Raw genomic sequence first — 17455 nt, 5'->3', positions numbered from 1 at the left:
ATCCATGGCTTTTCTAAACTTTCTAGGTAATTTACTTACTGTTTTAAATTTGCCTTCCAGTATTGGAGGTTTTCCTGCACTGCTCAGCCTCGCACTGACTCGTGCTGTGGTCACTGTCTTTCCTTGGGAAATGTCTCTGCTCAACTAGGTATTTGTTTCTTGAATGCAGATTTACAGTGTTATTTACAGTGCCATCAAGCACCTAACTACTCTAACCCCAGTTTCCAGCACTTGGCCCGTAGCCTTGTATGCTGTGGCATTTCAAGTGCTCATCTAAATACTTCTTAAATGTTGTGAGCATTCCTGCCTCTACCACCTCTTCAGGCAGTGTGTTCCAGATTCCAACCACCCTCTGAGTGAAAAATGTTTTCCTCAAATCCCCTCTAAACCTCCTGCCCTTATCTTTATTCTATGCCCTCGGTTATTGACACCTCTGCTAAGGGAAAAAGTTTCTTCCTATCTAACCTATTAATGCCCCTCATAATTTTGTATACCTCAACCATGTTCCCCCTCAGCCTTCTCTGCTCTAAGGAAAACAACACTAGCCTATCCAGTCTCTCTTCATAGCTGAAATGCTCCAGCCCAGACAACATCCTGGTGAATCTCCTCTGCACCCTCTCCTGTACAATAACATCCTTCCTATAGTGTGACCAGAACTGTACACAGTACTCAGCTGTGGCCTAACTAGTGTTTTATACAGCTCCATCATAACCTCCCTGTTCTTATATTCTATGCCTCGGCTAATAAAGGCAAGTATCCCATATGCCTTCCTAACCACCTTATCTACCTGTGCTGCTGCCTTCAGCGATCTATGGTCAAGTACACCAAGGTCCCTCTGACCCTCAGTATTCCCTAGGGTCCTACCATCCATTGTATATTCCCTTGCCTTGTTAGTCCTCCCAAAATGCATTACCTCACACTTCTTTCTCATGTGATCTCATACTTCATCACAGGGAAGGTATTACTCACACTGTCCCAGACATTAACCCTTTCAAACCTTTGTACTGCATATTTGCGATGAGAGGGGTTCGATATGAATTGGTAGAGCATGTTCTATTGGAACTAAATCTTTTTAGTGCCTTCCTGTATTTGGATCTCACACAGAGACTACACAATGGTGATTTAAATATTTAATCATTTATATCACTTTACCTACTGCTGGTATAAAGGTGACCATGATGTAATCTTATGCATTATTGAGGTTAGAAAGTATGAGGATCTGTGCTAACTTGTTGTCCGTCACACTGTTATGTTTTGCTATATATATGAAACATCTACCTACATCATAGAGAAGTCTATTTATAGATTTTGAACAGGCTGCCAGAGGAGTTTTGTTGGAAAGACAATGTGAAGTTTACTCTTCAATGGAAAAAGCTGGATTCGTTGGCAAAATGAAGACAGAAGGAGAGCGGCAGAAGAAAAAAGTCAGGTTTCGAGTATCTTCTGCAAATAGTGGAAGAGTGCTGAAAGAAGTGTACACTGATGGAGACCCGGTGGACTCACAAGTGCCAGAATGTGCCAGCAATTCTGAGACTGAGCAGTGCAGTAGTGACATTGAAGTGAACGGCCATAATGAGCAGCATTTCATCTTGGAAACTGTTGGCAGTGAAAGTGAATGGGATGACATGCTTCTGTTAGCGAGCGCCACAAAAGACAGAGGCATCTTTAGAAAGAGAATTAATATCTTGAGTAAAAATGGCACAGTAAGAGGTGTCAAACACAAAGTCAGTGCTGGGCAAGCACTTTTCAGTAACTTGTCAAATGGTGCTGTTCAGGTACGTTGTTAAGAATATAAAGATTGTCCGAATAAGTTTTCTACCTCCTGTAATGATAATTAACACTACTGTTAGCTTCTGATTTGTGCTTAAATTTGTAGTATTAAACTATTCACTATCATACAACCTTATAGACGTATTTCAAGAGTCTGAAAACCATCATGAAAGGTGAGGTGATACTAACATCTCATACAGTCCAGAAATTAGATTGAAGTGCAATTACCCTGTAATGTTACTATTGTAAATAAGTCAATTGGCTTCGTTTGCAATTTTCTTCTCCTGAGAATACTATATCCCGTAGTATCAGGAATACAACTTTATCCACAGCAGAATGCAATAAGAGATTACTCTCACCACAGCTGGGATGCCTTTGTGTTTTCTGTTGCAGCAAATGCATGATGCAACAATGTCAAAGGTCATCTACTGCCAGAACACGGTATTGACAATTTAGATATTAGGGAAATTAATGTTGGCAACTGATGCACTTGTGGATTTCCAGTTAATAAATTATGGAAAGGTTGACATTTATATCCCTTTCTTTGTAAGGAGAGTGTATGCTTTCAGTTGCAAAAGCTTCTTTTAGTATGGTGTGAAAGGACTCATTATACTAAAATGGCAATTGTCCAGTTCTGCCTATGATTGTGACTGATCACATTGGTAATATCTCATTCACGTGGATAAGCTTTTGTAAATTGTTGAATTTATTTAAGTCAGGTCAGTTTAAGATGAAACGTACTTCCCAATGTTAAATTTAATTAGTGGCTTTTTTTTACATATTTCTAGATACAGCACTAAAACAGGCCCTTCAGCCCACCGAGTCTGAGCCAACCATCAACCACCCATTCATACTAATCCTACATTAATCCCATTACCCTCTCACATCCCCACCTTCCCTCAATTCCCCTACCACCTATCTATACTAGTGGCAATTTATAATGGCCAATTTACCTATCAACCTGCAAGTCTTTGGCTGTGGGAGGAAACCAGAGCACCCGGAGGAAACCCACGCAGACACAGGGAGAACTTGCAAACTCCACACAGGCAGTACCCAGAATTGAACCCAGGTCGCTGGAGCTGTGAGGCTGCAGTTCTAACCACTGCGCCACTGTGCCACCCATGCCAAAAACATAATCTGATTCTCCTGTCCTGAATTTGCATGAATAACTCTGTAAACCTACCTGATAAACCTGGATCATGTCTCCCGTAATTATTTTTCAGTTTGTTTAGCTTTCTGATTCATTTGTCAAAATTCAATCATCCAAAACCTGTTGTCCTCTTTTGAATCATTTCCAGTATCTATAACCTTGTTATATTAGCATAATATATTCACTTTGTTTCATTGTTTGCTATTTTAATCTAAGTATTAACTTTGTTAATTTAAAAAGTTAACGCTTCTGTTAAAATAGCAGACCAGGGATATTATATGAAAGTGTTAAATATTTATAAAGCTGCAAAGAGTCATTTCCATGTTTATAACTCTTGTAAATATAGCATGGAGACACTCAGGCACTGTAAAATGTGCCATGGGAGTGGATTTTACCAGCCCTCTGGAGACAGGCTGGGAGCTGGAAGGCCTGGTAAAATGGCAGCGGAAGGTGTTGGGAAGGGAGCCTGATGTCTTCCCGCCACCTTGGGTTATTACCAGTGGCGCGAACCTCAGCAGCCCATCTGGGGGCCAATTAAGTCAGTGTCCAATTAAGGGCCAATTCCCACCCCAGCTCCCATTTAACTGGCATCAGGCAGTGCCACCGCCACATGAGGAGACTCTGGCAGCCTCCCAGTAGGTTCTTGGGATGGTGGGGAGCTCCTTTGTGGCCATGTCTTGGTTCATGAAGGGGCACCCTGGTGGCAATGGCTGCCTCCGTGGCTATAGTACTGCTGATGGAGCTCACCCTGATCGCTGGGACCTGCTTCCCTGGCCCCTAAACAGTACAGGAAAAAACTTACCAGGCCTTTGAGGGTGCCTCAGCATGAAGCCACCCTCTCCTTTTTCATGCAGCCTCAATAGCAGCCCCGCTATCTGTGGCACAGCCAAAGCTTCTGAGCTGCCAACCCTCTGATTGGGTCTGCAGCTCTGGGAGGCAGCCACTGTCCTTAATTGGGCAGAGCCTCCTGCAGCAGCCTCTCAATTGTCTGTCGCCTGTAAAATGCCGCCCAGGGCTCATCACCTGCTGGCGGAGGGTTGGATCCCTCTTTTGGTTTTGGCGACAGGACTATTTTCCTGGTGAGAAAATACCAGCCATAGAATTGCAGGGTTTACAGCACAGAAACAGGCCGTTCAACCTAATTGGTCCATGCCAGTGTTTATGCTCCACACGAGTCTTATCCTATCCCTCTTCATCACATTCTATCAGCAAATCCTTCCATTCCTTTCTCCCTTATATATTCATCTAAGGGGGAATTTTATGCTCTCCCCCACGGTGGGTTTGGAAGTGGGGAGAGCAGATAATCAGGTGGGATGGTGGCTTCTTTTACTTATAACCTTGTCCTCTGATTCGCCTGTCCTGACTTTATAAACCTATAAATAGCAAACAATGAAACAAAGTGAATATATTATGCTAATATAACAAGGTTATAGATAATGGAAAGGATTGAAAAGAGGACAACAGGTTTTGGATGATTGAATTTTGACAGATGAGTCAGGAAACTAAACAAACTGGAAAATAATTACGGGGGACCTTCTCGCCTCCACCAAAATAAAGTCTGGGGCAGGTACCCCACTGCCAATTGAGGCCCTTAACTGGGCATTTAATGCCCAATTAAGAGCATCATCCCACTGCCTCCCGTTGGAATTCTATGAGCCCTCCTGCCTCCGAGCCATCTCGGGGTGGTGGGGGTGGTGGTGGTGGTGGGGAGCCTATAAAATTCATTCCATGATTTCAAACAAAATATTTGGTAAAAACATAATTAAACTTTCCCATTGAATTGTCTTTTGTGTGTTTTTTAGTACTTTTGTTAACGTTTTTACTTCGACGTCTCAAGTTCAAAGCTTGGGCTTTAGCTGAACATATATAGCTCACAGCACTGGGATAGAGCTTTCAACCACATGTGCATTTTGAATGTGTGCAGCCTGGGGACTGAATGGAGGTGTTCTATAAAGTGGTCACCCTGTCTGTGTTTAGTCTTCCCAGAGACCACATTGCGAGCAGCGAATACTGTATACTAAATTGAAAGAAGTACAAGTAGATTGCTACTTTGCTTGGAAGGAGTTTTTGGGACACTGGATGGTTAGAAGGGAGGAGGTAATAGGACAGGTGCTGCATCTCCTGTGCTTGCTTGGAAAGGTGCCATAGAAAAGTGGGAAGGGGTTGGGGTGACTGAGGAGTGGACCAAGGTGTTGCAGAGGGAATGGTCCCTGCGGAATGCTGAAAGGGGAGGAGAGTATGTGTTTGATGATGGCATCACATTAGAGGTGGCAGAAATGGCGAAGGATGATCACTTGAATATGAAGGCTGGTGGGGTGGAAGGTGAGGACAAGGGGAAGCCTATCATGGTTCTGAGAGGGAGGGGAAGGGGTGTGAGTAGAAGACCGTGAAATAGATCGGACACGGTCAAGGGCCCTGTCAACCATGGTGGTGGGGTGGAGGGGACTCCTTGGTGAGGAAAAAGGAAGACATATTGGAAGCGCAAGGATGGAAGGTTGTGTTGTCTGAAGAGATATGATGGAGACAGAGAAACTGGGAGAAAGGAATCGAGTCCTTGCAGCAAGTGGGCTGTGAGGAAGTGTAGTCCAGGTAGCTGTTGGAGTCTGTGGGCTTATAGTGAATATTGGTTGCTAGCCTCTCCCCAGAAATGGAGACCGAAAAGTCTAAGAAGGGAAGGGAAGTATTGGAGATGGACCATGTGAAGGTGAGAAAAGGGTGGAAATTTGAAGAAAAGTGAATGAAATCTTCCATTCAGGGTGCGAGCCGGAAAGAGCACTGATACAGTCATCAATGTACCGGAAGAAGAGGCGGGGTAGGGGGCCTGAATATGACTGGAACAAGGAATGTTCCACAGATCCCACTAAAAGGTAGGGCCAATGTGGGTACCACAGCAACACCTTTTATTTGAATTGGCTGATGCTAGGGAAAGTGAAGCAGATGGTGGGTGGTAGCTGAGAGGGTACGGGGGCTGTGAATGGGATGGGGATGAAAGTGCAAGTGGAAATCTGGTCAGAATTGGGACTTGATTTGAAAGAAGGCAATAGCACTTATGGTTGCATTCTCCTTTCCCATAAGGCTGTTAGACCTGGCTCTTTGATCTCGCCGTACTGCCAGATATGAGGTAGTGAACCACCAACTCAGGAATTGTGAGTTCAAATCCCAACAACTGAATTCAATAAATCTGGTAATTTGTGGGTTAGCACCAGAAAATTAATGATGGAATATTTTTGTAGAAACCCAACTGGAACACTAATTTCCTTCAGGGAAGGGAGCCTGCCACCCACTATCTGATCTCGCCTATATGTGACTCCAGTCCTCCAGTATGTGGTTGACCGTTAATGCCCTCTGGAGTAGCCTAATATGCCACCCAGTTGTACGAAAAATCACCACAAAGGTAAAAAAAATCAGATGGGCCTATTGGCAATGACCCAGGTGCCACCCCAGGCAATCTCAGTCCAGACAAACCGGCAAAGTCCTTCTCATTGGTATCTAAGCTGTTCCACTTGCGAGTTAAGCAACAGCCTAAGACAGCTGTACTCACAGAATCACAAGTATCAGTCAACATCATGGATTCCAACATCACCATCCTTTGATATGTCCTGTGCCACTCACAGGGCAGTATCTCCAGAGATAAGAGTACAGTAGTATACAGTCAGGTGGGGGTGACCCTGGGCATCCTCAACATCAACTCCAGACCCCATGATGTCTCATGGCTTCAGGTCAAAAGGGCCAAGGAAACTTCCTGCTGATCATTACCTACGACCCTACAACAACTGCTGAATTACTGCTCCTCTATATTGAACACCACTTGGAAGCAACACTGAGTGAACCAAGGGAATAGAATATTTTTTTGGGTAGGAGACTTAAGTTTCCACCAGCAGCAGTGACTTGGTAAAACCACCACTGACCAAGTTGCATTAGTCCTGAAGGCCATAGCTGTAACCCTGGTTCAATGTGAAATGTAGAAAGGCACTAGTGAAACTACAACACAGTACAACATAGAATAGAATCATAGAAAGTAGAAGGCACAGAAAGAGGCCACTTGGCCTCTGCCGAAAAACTATCCACCTATTCTAATCCAACTTTCCAGCATTTGGTCCATAGCCCTGCAGATTACGGCACTTGAGATGCATATCCAGACTCCTTTTAAATGAGTTGAGGGTTTCTGCCTCAACTACCCTTTCAGGCAGTGAGTTTCCAGGCACCCACTACCGTCTCGGTGAAAAAGTCTTTCCTCATCTCCTCTCTAATTTTTCTACCAATCACTTTAAATCTATGCCCTCTCATCACTGATCTCTCTGCTATTTGCCCACTATTGAGGTTAGACTGACCGGTCTGTAATTATTCGGTCTATCCCTCGCTCCCTTTTTAAACAGAGGTACAACATTAGCAGTTCTCCAATTCTCTGGCATCACACCTGTGAGGACTGGATAATGATGGTCACACCTTCTGCTATTTCCTCTCTTGCTTCTTTTAACAGCATAGGGTACATTTCATCTGGCCCTGGTGATTTATCAACTTTCAAGGATGCTAATCCCATTAATACTTCCTCTCTCCCTATGTTTATCACATCCAATACTTCACACTGCTCCTCCTTAACTACAAGATCTGCATCATCCCTCTCTTTTGTGAAGACAGACGCAAAGTATTCATTAAGAACCATACCAACATCTTCCGCCCCTACACATAGGTTACCTTTTTGGTCTTTTATGGGCCCTACTCTCTCCTTAGTTATCCTCTTGCTCTTAATGTATTGATAAAACATATTTGGGTTCACCTTGATTTTGCTTGCTAATATTCTTTTATGCCCTCCTCTTCGCTTTCTGCAGTATTGAGTTCTCGGTGTCGGACATAAGCTTTCCTTATCTTACCCTATAGGCTCCTTGACATCCATGGGACTCTGTTTGACCATCTCACCCTTTTTCTTTGTGGAAACATGTTTACTTTGAACCCCTTGAATCTCCCATTTGAATGCCTCCCATTGCTCTGACACTGATTTACCTTCAATTAGCTGTTTTCAGTCCACTCCACTTTTGGTAAATCACTCCTCAGTTTAGTAATATTGACCTTGCACCAATTGGGAACTCACACTCCTGTTCTATCTCTGTCCTTTTCCATAATTATGTTAAAACTGACTGAATTATGATCACTACCACCAAAATGCTCTCCCACTGCTACTCCTTCCACCTGTCCATATTCATTTCCTAAAACTAAGTCTAAAACTGCACCTTCTCTTGTTGGACTTGCTACATACTGGGCAAAAAAGTTCTCCTGAATACACCTCAAGAATTCTGCTCCCTCAATTCCTTTCATGGCGGCACAGTGGCGCAGTGGTTAGCACCGCAGCCTCACAGCTCCAGCGACCCGGGTTCAATTCTGGGTACTGCCTGTGTGGAGTTTGTAAGTTCTCCCTGTGACCACGTGGGTTTTCGTCGCATGCTCCGGTTTCCTCCCACAGCCAAAGACTTGCAGGTTGATAGGTAAATTGGCCATTATAAATTGCCCCTAGTATAGGTAGGTAGTGTGGGGATGTGGTAGAAATATAGGATTGATGTAGGATTAGTATAAATGGGTGGTTGATGGTCAGCACAGACTTGGTGGGCCGAAGGGCCTGTTTCAGTGCTGTATCTCTAAATAAATAAACCCAGTTAATATTGGGGTAATTAAAATCCCCTACTATTACTGTCCTATTGTTCTTGCACTTCTCAGAGATTTGCAAACATATCTGCTCTTTTATCTCCCTCTGACTGTTTGGGGGTCTATAGTGCACTCCCAGCAGTGTGATTGCCCCTTTTTTGTTCCTTAGCTCAATCCATATGGCCTCATTTGATGAACCTTCCAACATACCCTCCATCCTCACAGCTGTAATAGTTTCCTTGACAAAAATTGCCACTCCCCCTCCTTTCTTACTTCCCTTCCTATCGTGTCTGAAAACCCTGTAACCAGGAACATTGAGCTGCCATTCCTGTCCCTCCTTAAGTCTTGTTTCTGTAATAGCTATGATATCATGCTGTTACATGTCTATCTGTGCCTTCAGCTCATGTGCTTTATTTGCTCTACTCCTTGCATTGAAACAGATACCCTTGAGCACTACCAAACTCTTTAAAAAAAATTTCTAACCTTTGTTTCCTCTGTCTTCCAGACTCATCCGTTAACTTTCTGCCTTCCATTTTCATTTCTGATTTTGTCCCAACTGAGTCTACCCTCAAGTCCCCATCCCCCTGCCAAACTAGTTTAAACCGTCCCCAACAGCACTAGCAAAATATCCCGCAAGGAACACAGTCCTGGCTCCGTTCAGGTGCAACCCATCTGGCCTGTACAGGTCCCATCTCCCCCAGAGCCAGTCCCAATATCCCAGGAATCTAAAACCCTTCCTCCTGCACCATCTTTCCAGCCATGTATTTTTCTGTCTTATCCTTCTATTTCTACAATCACTTGCGCGTGGCACTGGGAGTAATCCAGAGATTAATACTTTTGAGGTCCTATTTGCTAATTTCTTACCTGGCTCCCTAAATTCTGACTGCAGGACCACATCCGTCTGCATACCTATGTCATTGGTTATGGACCACGACTGCTGATTGTTCACCCTCCCCCTTCAGGATGCTCTGCAGCCGCTCAGTGACATCCTTGACCCCGGCACTAGGGAGGCAACATACCATCTTGAATTCATGTCTGTGGCCACAGAAACACCTGTCTGTTCCCCTGACTAGTGAATCACCAATCACTATGGCTCTTCCAGTCTTCTCTGTACCCCACCTGTGCAGCTGAGCCACCCGTGGTGCCATGGACTTGGCTTTGGCTGCACTCCCCAGGTGAAGCATCACTTTCCTCAGTATTCAGAACTGAATACCTGTTTGAGCGTGAGATGCACTCAGGGGTCTCCTGCACTACCTGCCTGATTCTGTTTGACTGCCTGGTGGTCACCCATTTCCTCTCTCCCTGCATACTCTTAAGCTGTGGGGTGACCACATCTATTAGCGTGTTATCAACATAGATATCATCCTCATGAATGCATCGTAGTGTCGCCAGCTGCCACTCACGTTCCAAAATCTGGAGCTCAAGCTGCTGCAATTGATGACGCTTCTTGCACAAATGGTTCTCCAGGAAACGGGAAGTATCCTGGAGCTCCCACATAGCATAAGAGGTGCACTCTCGAGGTTGAAGCACCCCTGCCATTCCTTTATTTATTAGTTGACCCTTTGTTACTGTTAAAATAAACCTTACCAATATCACAACACCTTAGAATTATTAATAAAAGCTTACTCATACTGATAAATCCTACTAAAAATCAATACAGCTCACTAGTTAAAATAAACCTTACTCAAAAAAATACTCACCAGCTAATCACATGTTCCTTATTATTAATTCTTAATTTTTACTCTTTTTTAGTCTGCCAGTTGTTTGGCAGCTATTAACACATGCACGCTAATAGTAGTGTACTAACCCAGCTATTTACTGATACTTCCAGACAGCAGCTACTCACCAATCAATCACCTTACAGCTTTCCTATGATGTCACTGTTCACTTTTTTTTCAAACTCAGTCATGCCTGGACTCATCTCCGCTGCTTTCCTGGAAGGTAAGTGCTGTAGGCCGCGATCCTTGGGCTGTATTTATCAGCTCCCTGCTCCATGCTCTTCCTGCAGGTCCGCTACTCTCCCGGAAGGTAAGTGCTCAATGCTAAACCCCAGTGTGGCAGGCTAAGGACAGAGTTAAGTGGCCTCACAAAAAAGGATGGCAGCAATGTTCTGTAGCCCACCACATCCAGTTGAGAATAGTGGTGAACATCCAGGCAACAGGAACAAGAGGTTCCATGAATTTCCACATCCTCAATTATGGCGCAGCTTGCACATGAGTGCAAGAGACAAGGCTGAAGTGTTTACCAGTGTCTTCATGCAAAAGTGCCAAATTGAAGATCTGATTCAGCTTTCTCCCAAAGTCTCTATCATTGTACATACCAGTATCCAGCCAATCTGGTTCACTTCATATGATATTAAGAAGTGGTTGATTGCACTGGATGCAGCAAATACTATGGACTATTACAACATCACAGCTGTAGGGATGAAGACTTGTGCATCAAAGATAGCCATTCCCCTCATCAAGCTGTTCTGGTACAGCTATGTGTCATGTGTATAACAAGTGCAACAATGAAAAAAAAGACTCAAACTAAAGAGTTATAAAATTGATTTTACCTTTAAAAAAATGGGTAATGCTGCAAAAGATGGCTGCATGTGTTCAAACATGGCCACACCATCTGTTTAGAACAAAGGGATGCCTAATTAGGTTGAGAGGTGTCAATTGAACTCATCAATAGATACTTTTGAAATGAATGGGTTCTTGTGAAACAAAGAAGGTGTGAAGTAGCCATATCCTAGGCCATTATTGGTGACCACAGGGAGGGAGATCCATGTCTCCCATCAGAGACAAAGGTGTGAAACCATTTTGACTTTAAAGGTAGCAACCCTCGAAGAGAGAGACAGAGAGAGACACCCAGAAAAAAGAATCACCAAACAGTTTTTCCAGCCAAGGGGCTGGGAAAATCCAGAAAGCCAGAAAGCCAGAAGGGAAGTGCCCTGCTGTAGAATTCTACATCCAGTGAAATAGAAGTGATCCACTGTCTTCAACTGAACTTTCAACCAAGAGAGAAACCTCCAAGCACCTCAAGACTGCAACGAACAAGAACTTGACTTTCGAGAGAATTCAATAAGTTTACTGTGACCCCCAAAACCTACCCCCACTTACAACCATTTACCCCTTTCCCTCTCTAGCTATCTGTTGTGTGTGTGTGTGTGTATGTGTGTGCGCCCGTGTGTGTGTGCGCGCGTGTGTGTGAGCAACAGCTTGAGTAGATGCAGTTGCAATAATTTCCGGTTAAGGCGTAGTGATCAATAAATAATTAATTTCCTATTTTAAACTTACAAGAAAACCTGTTGCTGTCTGTTTATTTGACAAATAAAACACAAAGGGGTAAACCCTAATAACAAAAAACACCTGCTGTGGTCAGGTGGGAGTTGAACAGTGGGAACCACCCACACCCCTCACCACATCGCTGTAACATATGGAACTGACCTCTAGCTGATAATGTGGAACATTGCTTAGCTATATCTATCCACAAAGTTTGGACAAATCTCACCCCGCCAATAATTGCCCAAACAACCTCCTTCCAATTGTCAGTAAGGTGATGGACAAAGTCATCAATAGTGACATCAAGCAACAGCCACTCACCAATAACCTGCTCAACAATGCTCAGCTCAATTCAGCTCCTAACTCCATTTCGGTCTGGATCCAGGCATGGATGCAAGAGCTGAATGCAATAACAAGGCAGTATTTGACCAAGTAAGGCCTGGTTTCCACAACCGAGGAAACCTCCCACTGTAGTTGACAGTGCATTTACCGTGTCTGACCCATTTCCCACACTTCTGCCCTCACCCCTTCCCCTCCCTCCCAGAACTGCGACAGGGTTCCCCTTGTCCTCACTTTCCACCCACCAGCCTTCACATCCAAAGGATCATCCTCCGCCATTTCTGCCACCTCCAGCATGATGCCTCCACTAACCACCTCTTCCTCTCCCCTCCCCTGCCGGCATTCCGAAGGGATCGTTCCCTCCGCGACACCCTGGTCTACTCCTCCATTACACCCAACATCTTGTTCCCCCTCTCACGGCACCTTGCCATGCGATACCTGCCCTTTTTCCTCGTCTCTCCTCACCCCAAACACTTCTTCCAGGTGAAGTAGCCATTTACTTGTACTTCTTTCAATTTAGTATACTGTATTCGTTGCTCACAATGTGGACGCCTCCACACTGGGGAGATCAAACACAGACTGGGTGACTGCTTTGCAGAACACGTCCGCTCAGTCCGAGAGAATGACCCTAGGCTTCCAGTTGCTTGTCATTTCAATTCACCACCCTGCTCTCATGCCCACATTTATGTCCTTGGCATGCTGCAATGTTCCAGTGAACATCAACGCAAACTTGAGGAATAGCACCTCATCTTCTGATTAGGCACTCTGCAGCCTTGTGGACTCAACATTGAGTTCAACAATTTCAGAGCATGACTGACCTTTTTTATTATTATTTTATTTTATTGTATTTTATTTTCTTATTTTTTAGCCATGTTCTGCCTTAAACTTGGTTTTTCATGTTCGTGCTTTTGGACAGAGGAGTTCATTATTTTTTTTAATTCATTCATGGGATGTGGGCGACACTGGCTAGGCCAGCATTTATTGCCCATCCCTAATTATCCTTGAGAAGGTGGTGGTGAGCTGCCTTCTTGAACCGCTGCAGTCCATGTGAGGTAGGTACACCCACAGTGCTGTTAGGAAGGGAGTTCCAGGATTTTGACCGGACAGTGAAGGAATGGTGATATAGTTCCAAGAGAGGATGGTGTGTGACTTGGACGGGAACTTGCAGGTGATGGTGTTCCCATGCAAGTATTTGCTGCCCTTGTACTTCTAGTTGGTAGAGGTCGTGGGTTTGGAAGGTACTATCGAAGGAGCCTTGGTGCATTGCTGCAGTGCATCTTGCAGATGGTACACACTGCTGCCACTGTGCATCAGTGGTGGAGGGAGTGAATGTTTTTGGATGGGGTGCCAATCAAGCGGGCTGCTTTGTCCTGGATAGTGTTGAGCTTCTTGAGTGTTGTTGGAGCTGCACCCATTCAGGCAAGTGGAGAGTATTCCATCACACTCCTGACTTGTGCCTTGTAGATGATGGACAGGCTTTGGGGACTCAGGAGGTGAGTTACTCGCTGCAGGATTCCTCGCCTCTGACCTGCTCTTGTAGCCATGGTAAATATATGGCTACTCCAGTTCAGTTTCTGGTCAATGGTCACCCCTCGAGTCACAGAGTTGTACAGCATAGAAACAGGCCCTTCGGCCTACCGCATCCATGCCGACCATAATGCCTATCTATATTAATCCCACCTGTCTGCATTAATTCCATATCCCTCTATGCCTTGCTCATTCAAGTGCCTGTCCAGATGCCTCTTAAATGTCGCTACTGTTCCTGCCTCCACCACCTCCTCAGGCAGCTCATTCCAGATACCCACTATTCTTTGTGTGCAAACTTTACCCCTTTGATCTCCTTTAAACCTCCTCCCTCTCACCTTAAATCTATGCCCTCTAGTTTTAGTCACCCCTACCATGGGAAACAGACTCTGGCTATCTACCCTATCTATGCCTCTTATAATTTTATATACCTCTATCATGTCCCCTCTCAGCCTCCTTCGCTCCAGGGTAAAAAGACCCAGCCAATCCAATCTCTCTTTATAACTCAAGCCCTCCAAACCAGGCAACATCCTTGTGAATCTTTTCTGCACCCTCTCTAGCTTAATCACATCTTTCCTGGAGTGCGGCAACCAGAACTGCACACAGTACTCCAAATGCAGCCTAACCAACGTTATGTACAACTGTGACATGACGTCCCAACTCTTGTACTCAATGCCTCTGCCGATGAAGGCAAGCACGCCATACGCTTTCTTCACCACCCTGTCTACCTGTGTTGCCACTTTCAGGGAACTATGTACTTGCACCCCAAGGTCTCTCTGCTCATCAACACAATCCCCAAGGCCCTGCCATTCACTGTATATGTCTGCCCTGGTTTAACTTCCCAAAATGCATCACTTCACCCTTGTCTGCGTTAAATTCCATTTGCCACTCCCTTGCCCACTTTCCCAGTTGATCTATATCCTGTTGTAACCTTAGACAACCTTCTTCACTGTCCACTATACCACCAATTTTGGTGTCATCTGCAAACTTACTAATCATGCCCCTTACATTCACATCCAAGTCATTAATATGTATGACAAACAACAGAGGGCCCAGCACTGATCCCTGTGGCACACCACTCATCACTGGCCTCCAATCTGAAAAACAACCCTCCACTTCCACCCTCTGCCTCCTATCACCAAGCCAATTTTGTATCCAATTTGCAAGCTCACCCTGGATCCCATGTGTTCAAACCTTCTGGACCAGCCTACCATGTGGGACCTTGTCAAAGGCCTTGCTAAAGTCCATGTAGATAACGTCCATCGCCCTGCCCTCGTCAATCCTCTTGGTCACCTCCTCGAAAAACTCAATCAAATTCGTGAGACATGATTTCCCACGCACAAAGCCATGCTGACTATCCCTAATCTGATCATGCCTTTCCAGATGCATATAAATCCTGTCTCTAAGAATCCCTTCCAATAACTTTCCCACCACTGATGTAAGGCTCACCAGCCTGTAGTTCCCTGGCTTATCCCTGCTGCCCTTCTTAAATAAAGGCACAGCATTAGCTGTCCTCAAGTCTTCCGGTACCTCATCCCTAGATGTTGATAGTGGGGGATTCAGCGATGGTAATGCCATTGAATGTCAAGGGGAGATGGTTAGATTCTCCATTGTTGGAGATGGTCGTTGCCTGGCATTTGTGTGGTGTGAATATTACTTGCCACTTATCAGCCCAAGCCTGGATATTGTCCAGGTCTTGCTGCATTTCTACACGGACTGCTTCAGTATCTGAGGAGTCACGAATGGTGCTGAACATTGTGCAATTATCAACGAATATCCCCACTCCTGCCCTTATGATTGAAGGAAGGTCATTGATGAAGCAGCTGAAGATGGTTGGGCCCAGGACACTACCCTGAGGTAGTGTTCATTATTCTGCCATTAACACTGTCTCTGGACTAATGCTTTGTCTTTCACCACACCATTAGCACTCCCTTTGCCTTAGTCCCATGACATCTTTGTCATTTAATCTCTCCTGCCCTCTGCTCTATCACACACCTTCCCTTTTGTTCTATTCAACCCCCATCTTCACTTGCTTAAAATCCATTACATTTCTAACCTTTGCCAGTTCTGATGAAAGGTCACAGACCTGAAAAGTTAACTCTGCTTCTCTCTCCACAGATGCTGCCTGACTTGCTGACTATTTCCAGCACTTTCTGTTTTTGTTTCATATTTCCAGCACCTGCAGTATTTTGATTTTATATTACTGGAGGAAATCAGATTCAGCACGCTGGAGATACAAGCTCCAACTGGGGCAGTGCACTAGTGAGAACTGGTTAACTGGAAACCATGAATTGAGGCAACCTGGGTTGTGCAGCCACAGACGTAGGTCCACTCACCTGCATTTTAAATCAACTCACCATGCTCAGTTTTGAGGGTGCTCACACAGTTTCCCTTGCACCACAAAACCCTGGAAAAACTGAGGTCAATAGGGATCAAATAGAAAATGCTCCAGGGGCTGGAAACATTACTGACAGAAATGAGGATGGTCACAGCTGCAGGACATCTTTGCAGGAGTTTCTCAGGAAGTGCCCTTGGCCCAACCATCTTCAGCTGCTTCATTAAAGACACTCCCTTGATCATAAGCTTAGGAGTGGGCTTTTCATTGATGATTCCATGAGGTTCTGCTCTATTCACAATTCCTTTAATAACGAATCAGCCAATTTCAGCTTACAACAGGACCTGAATAACAACCAGACTTTTGCTGGGCGACATTTGTACCATATAGCTGCCAGGTTATGATCATCTCAAACTGTAAAAAGCTCAGTTACCTCCCCTTGACCTTTAATGTTACCACCATCACCAAGTATCCTACCATCAACATTTATTGACTATAGGTTTAACTGGACCAACTATATGAACACTGTAGCTACATGAGTAGGACAAAGACTGGGTAGTTTGCAATGAATGGCTAACCTCCTAGCTCCTCAAAAAGCCTACAAGGACAAAGCAGTTTTCTTGATCGGCGTCCCAGTCAATGAACTCAATAGCCACCCTTTCCACCCTTCATCAAGGTTATCTCAACTGCACCTGTATCCTTTATGGTTTCCACCACTAAGAAGAACAAGAGCAGCAATGTTGTGAGAACACCATCATCTCCAAGTTTCCCTTCTAATCACACACCATCCTGACCTGGACATATATCACTGTTTATCCATAGTCATCGGTCAGAATCCTGGAAATTCTAAACTAATATTATTGTAGGAACACCTTCACTACATGGACTGCAGTATTTCAAGAAGAACGACCACCACCATCTTCTCAGGGCAACTAAGGGTCGGCAGCAAATAGGAACATAGGAAGTAGGACTGGGAGTAGGCCATTCGGCCCCTTGAGGTCTTCTCCGCCATTCAACTAGATCATGGCTGAACTTTTACCTCAACACCATTTTCCTGCACTATCCCCATATCTCTTGATATCTTTAATATCTAGAAAGCTATTGATCTTTGTTTTGAACATACTCAAAGAAATGTGGCCTTTCCTGTGTCATCCACATTCTAAAAAACAAATTAAAAAAATCATACTGCCAGATTCTGACTCCCCATTTCCCTATTCTCCATTATACATTCTCCTGTCTCCACCCACATTTGTCCTTGCTAATCTTTCCCTTTTCACATATCTAAAGAAGCTTTTACACTCCGCCTTTATGTTTCTCGCTAGCTTGCATTCATATTCTCATTTCCTTTTCTTTATCAGTTTCTTGTTCATCCTTTGCTGGATTCTAAATTGCTCCCAATCCTCAGACTTACCACTTTTTCTGGCAACCTTATAA

At 44.5% G+C, this 17455-nt stretch overlaps 1 protein-coding gene across 1 annotated transcript in view; it reads left to right on the top strand.

Moving 5' to 3' along the window:
* The first annotated feature begins 1364 nt into the window (after nt 1–1364).
* The window catches only part of grxcr1a (glutaredoxin and cysteine rich domain containing 1 a), a 92232-nt gene continuing 76141 nt past the window's right edge, over nt 1365–17455 (top strand). The window contains exon 1 of the mRNA XM_068028728.1: nt 1365–1775. Coding sequence (XP_067884829.1) covers nt 1365–1775 — 411 coding nt within the window. The remainder of the gene's footprint in view (nt 1776–17455) is intronic.

Source organism: Heterodontus francisci, chromosome 1 (genome assembly GCF_036365525.1).
Source record: "Heterodontus francisci isolate sHetFra1 chromosome 1, sHetFra1.hap1, whole genome shotgun sequence".
Taxonomy (NCBI): Eukaryota; Metazoa; Chordata; class Chondrichthyes; order Heterodontiformes; family Heterodontidae; genus Heterodontus; species Heterodontus francisci.
The sequence above is the reverse complement of the archived record's forward strand: the minus strand, read 5'-3'. Positions and strand labels throughout refer to the sequence as shown.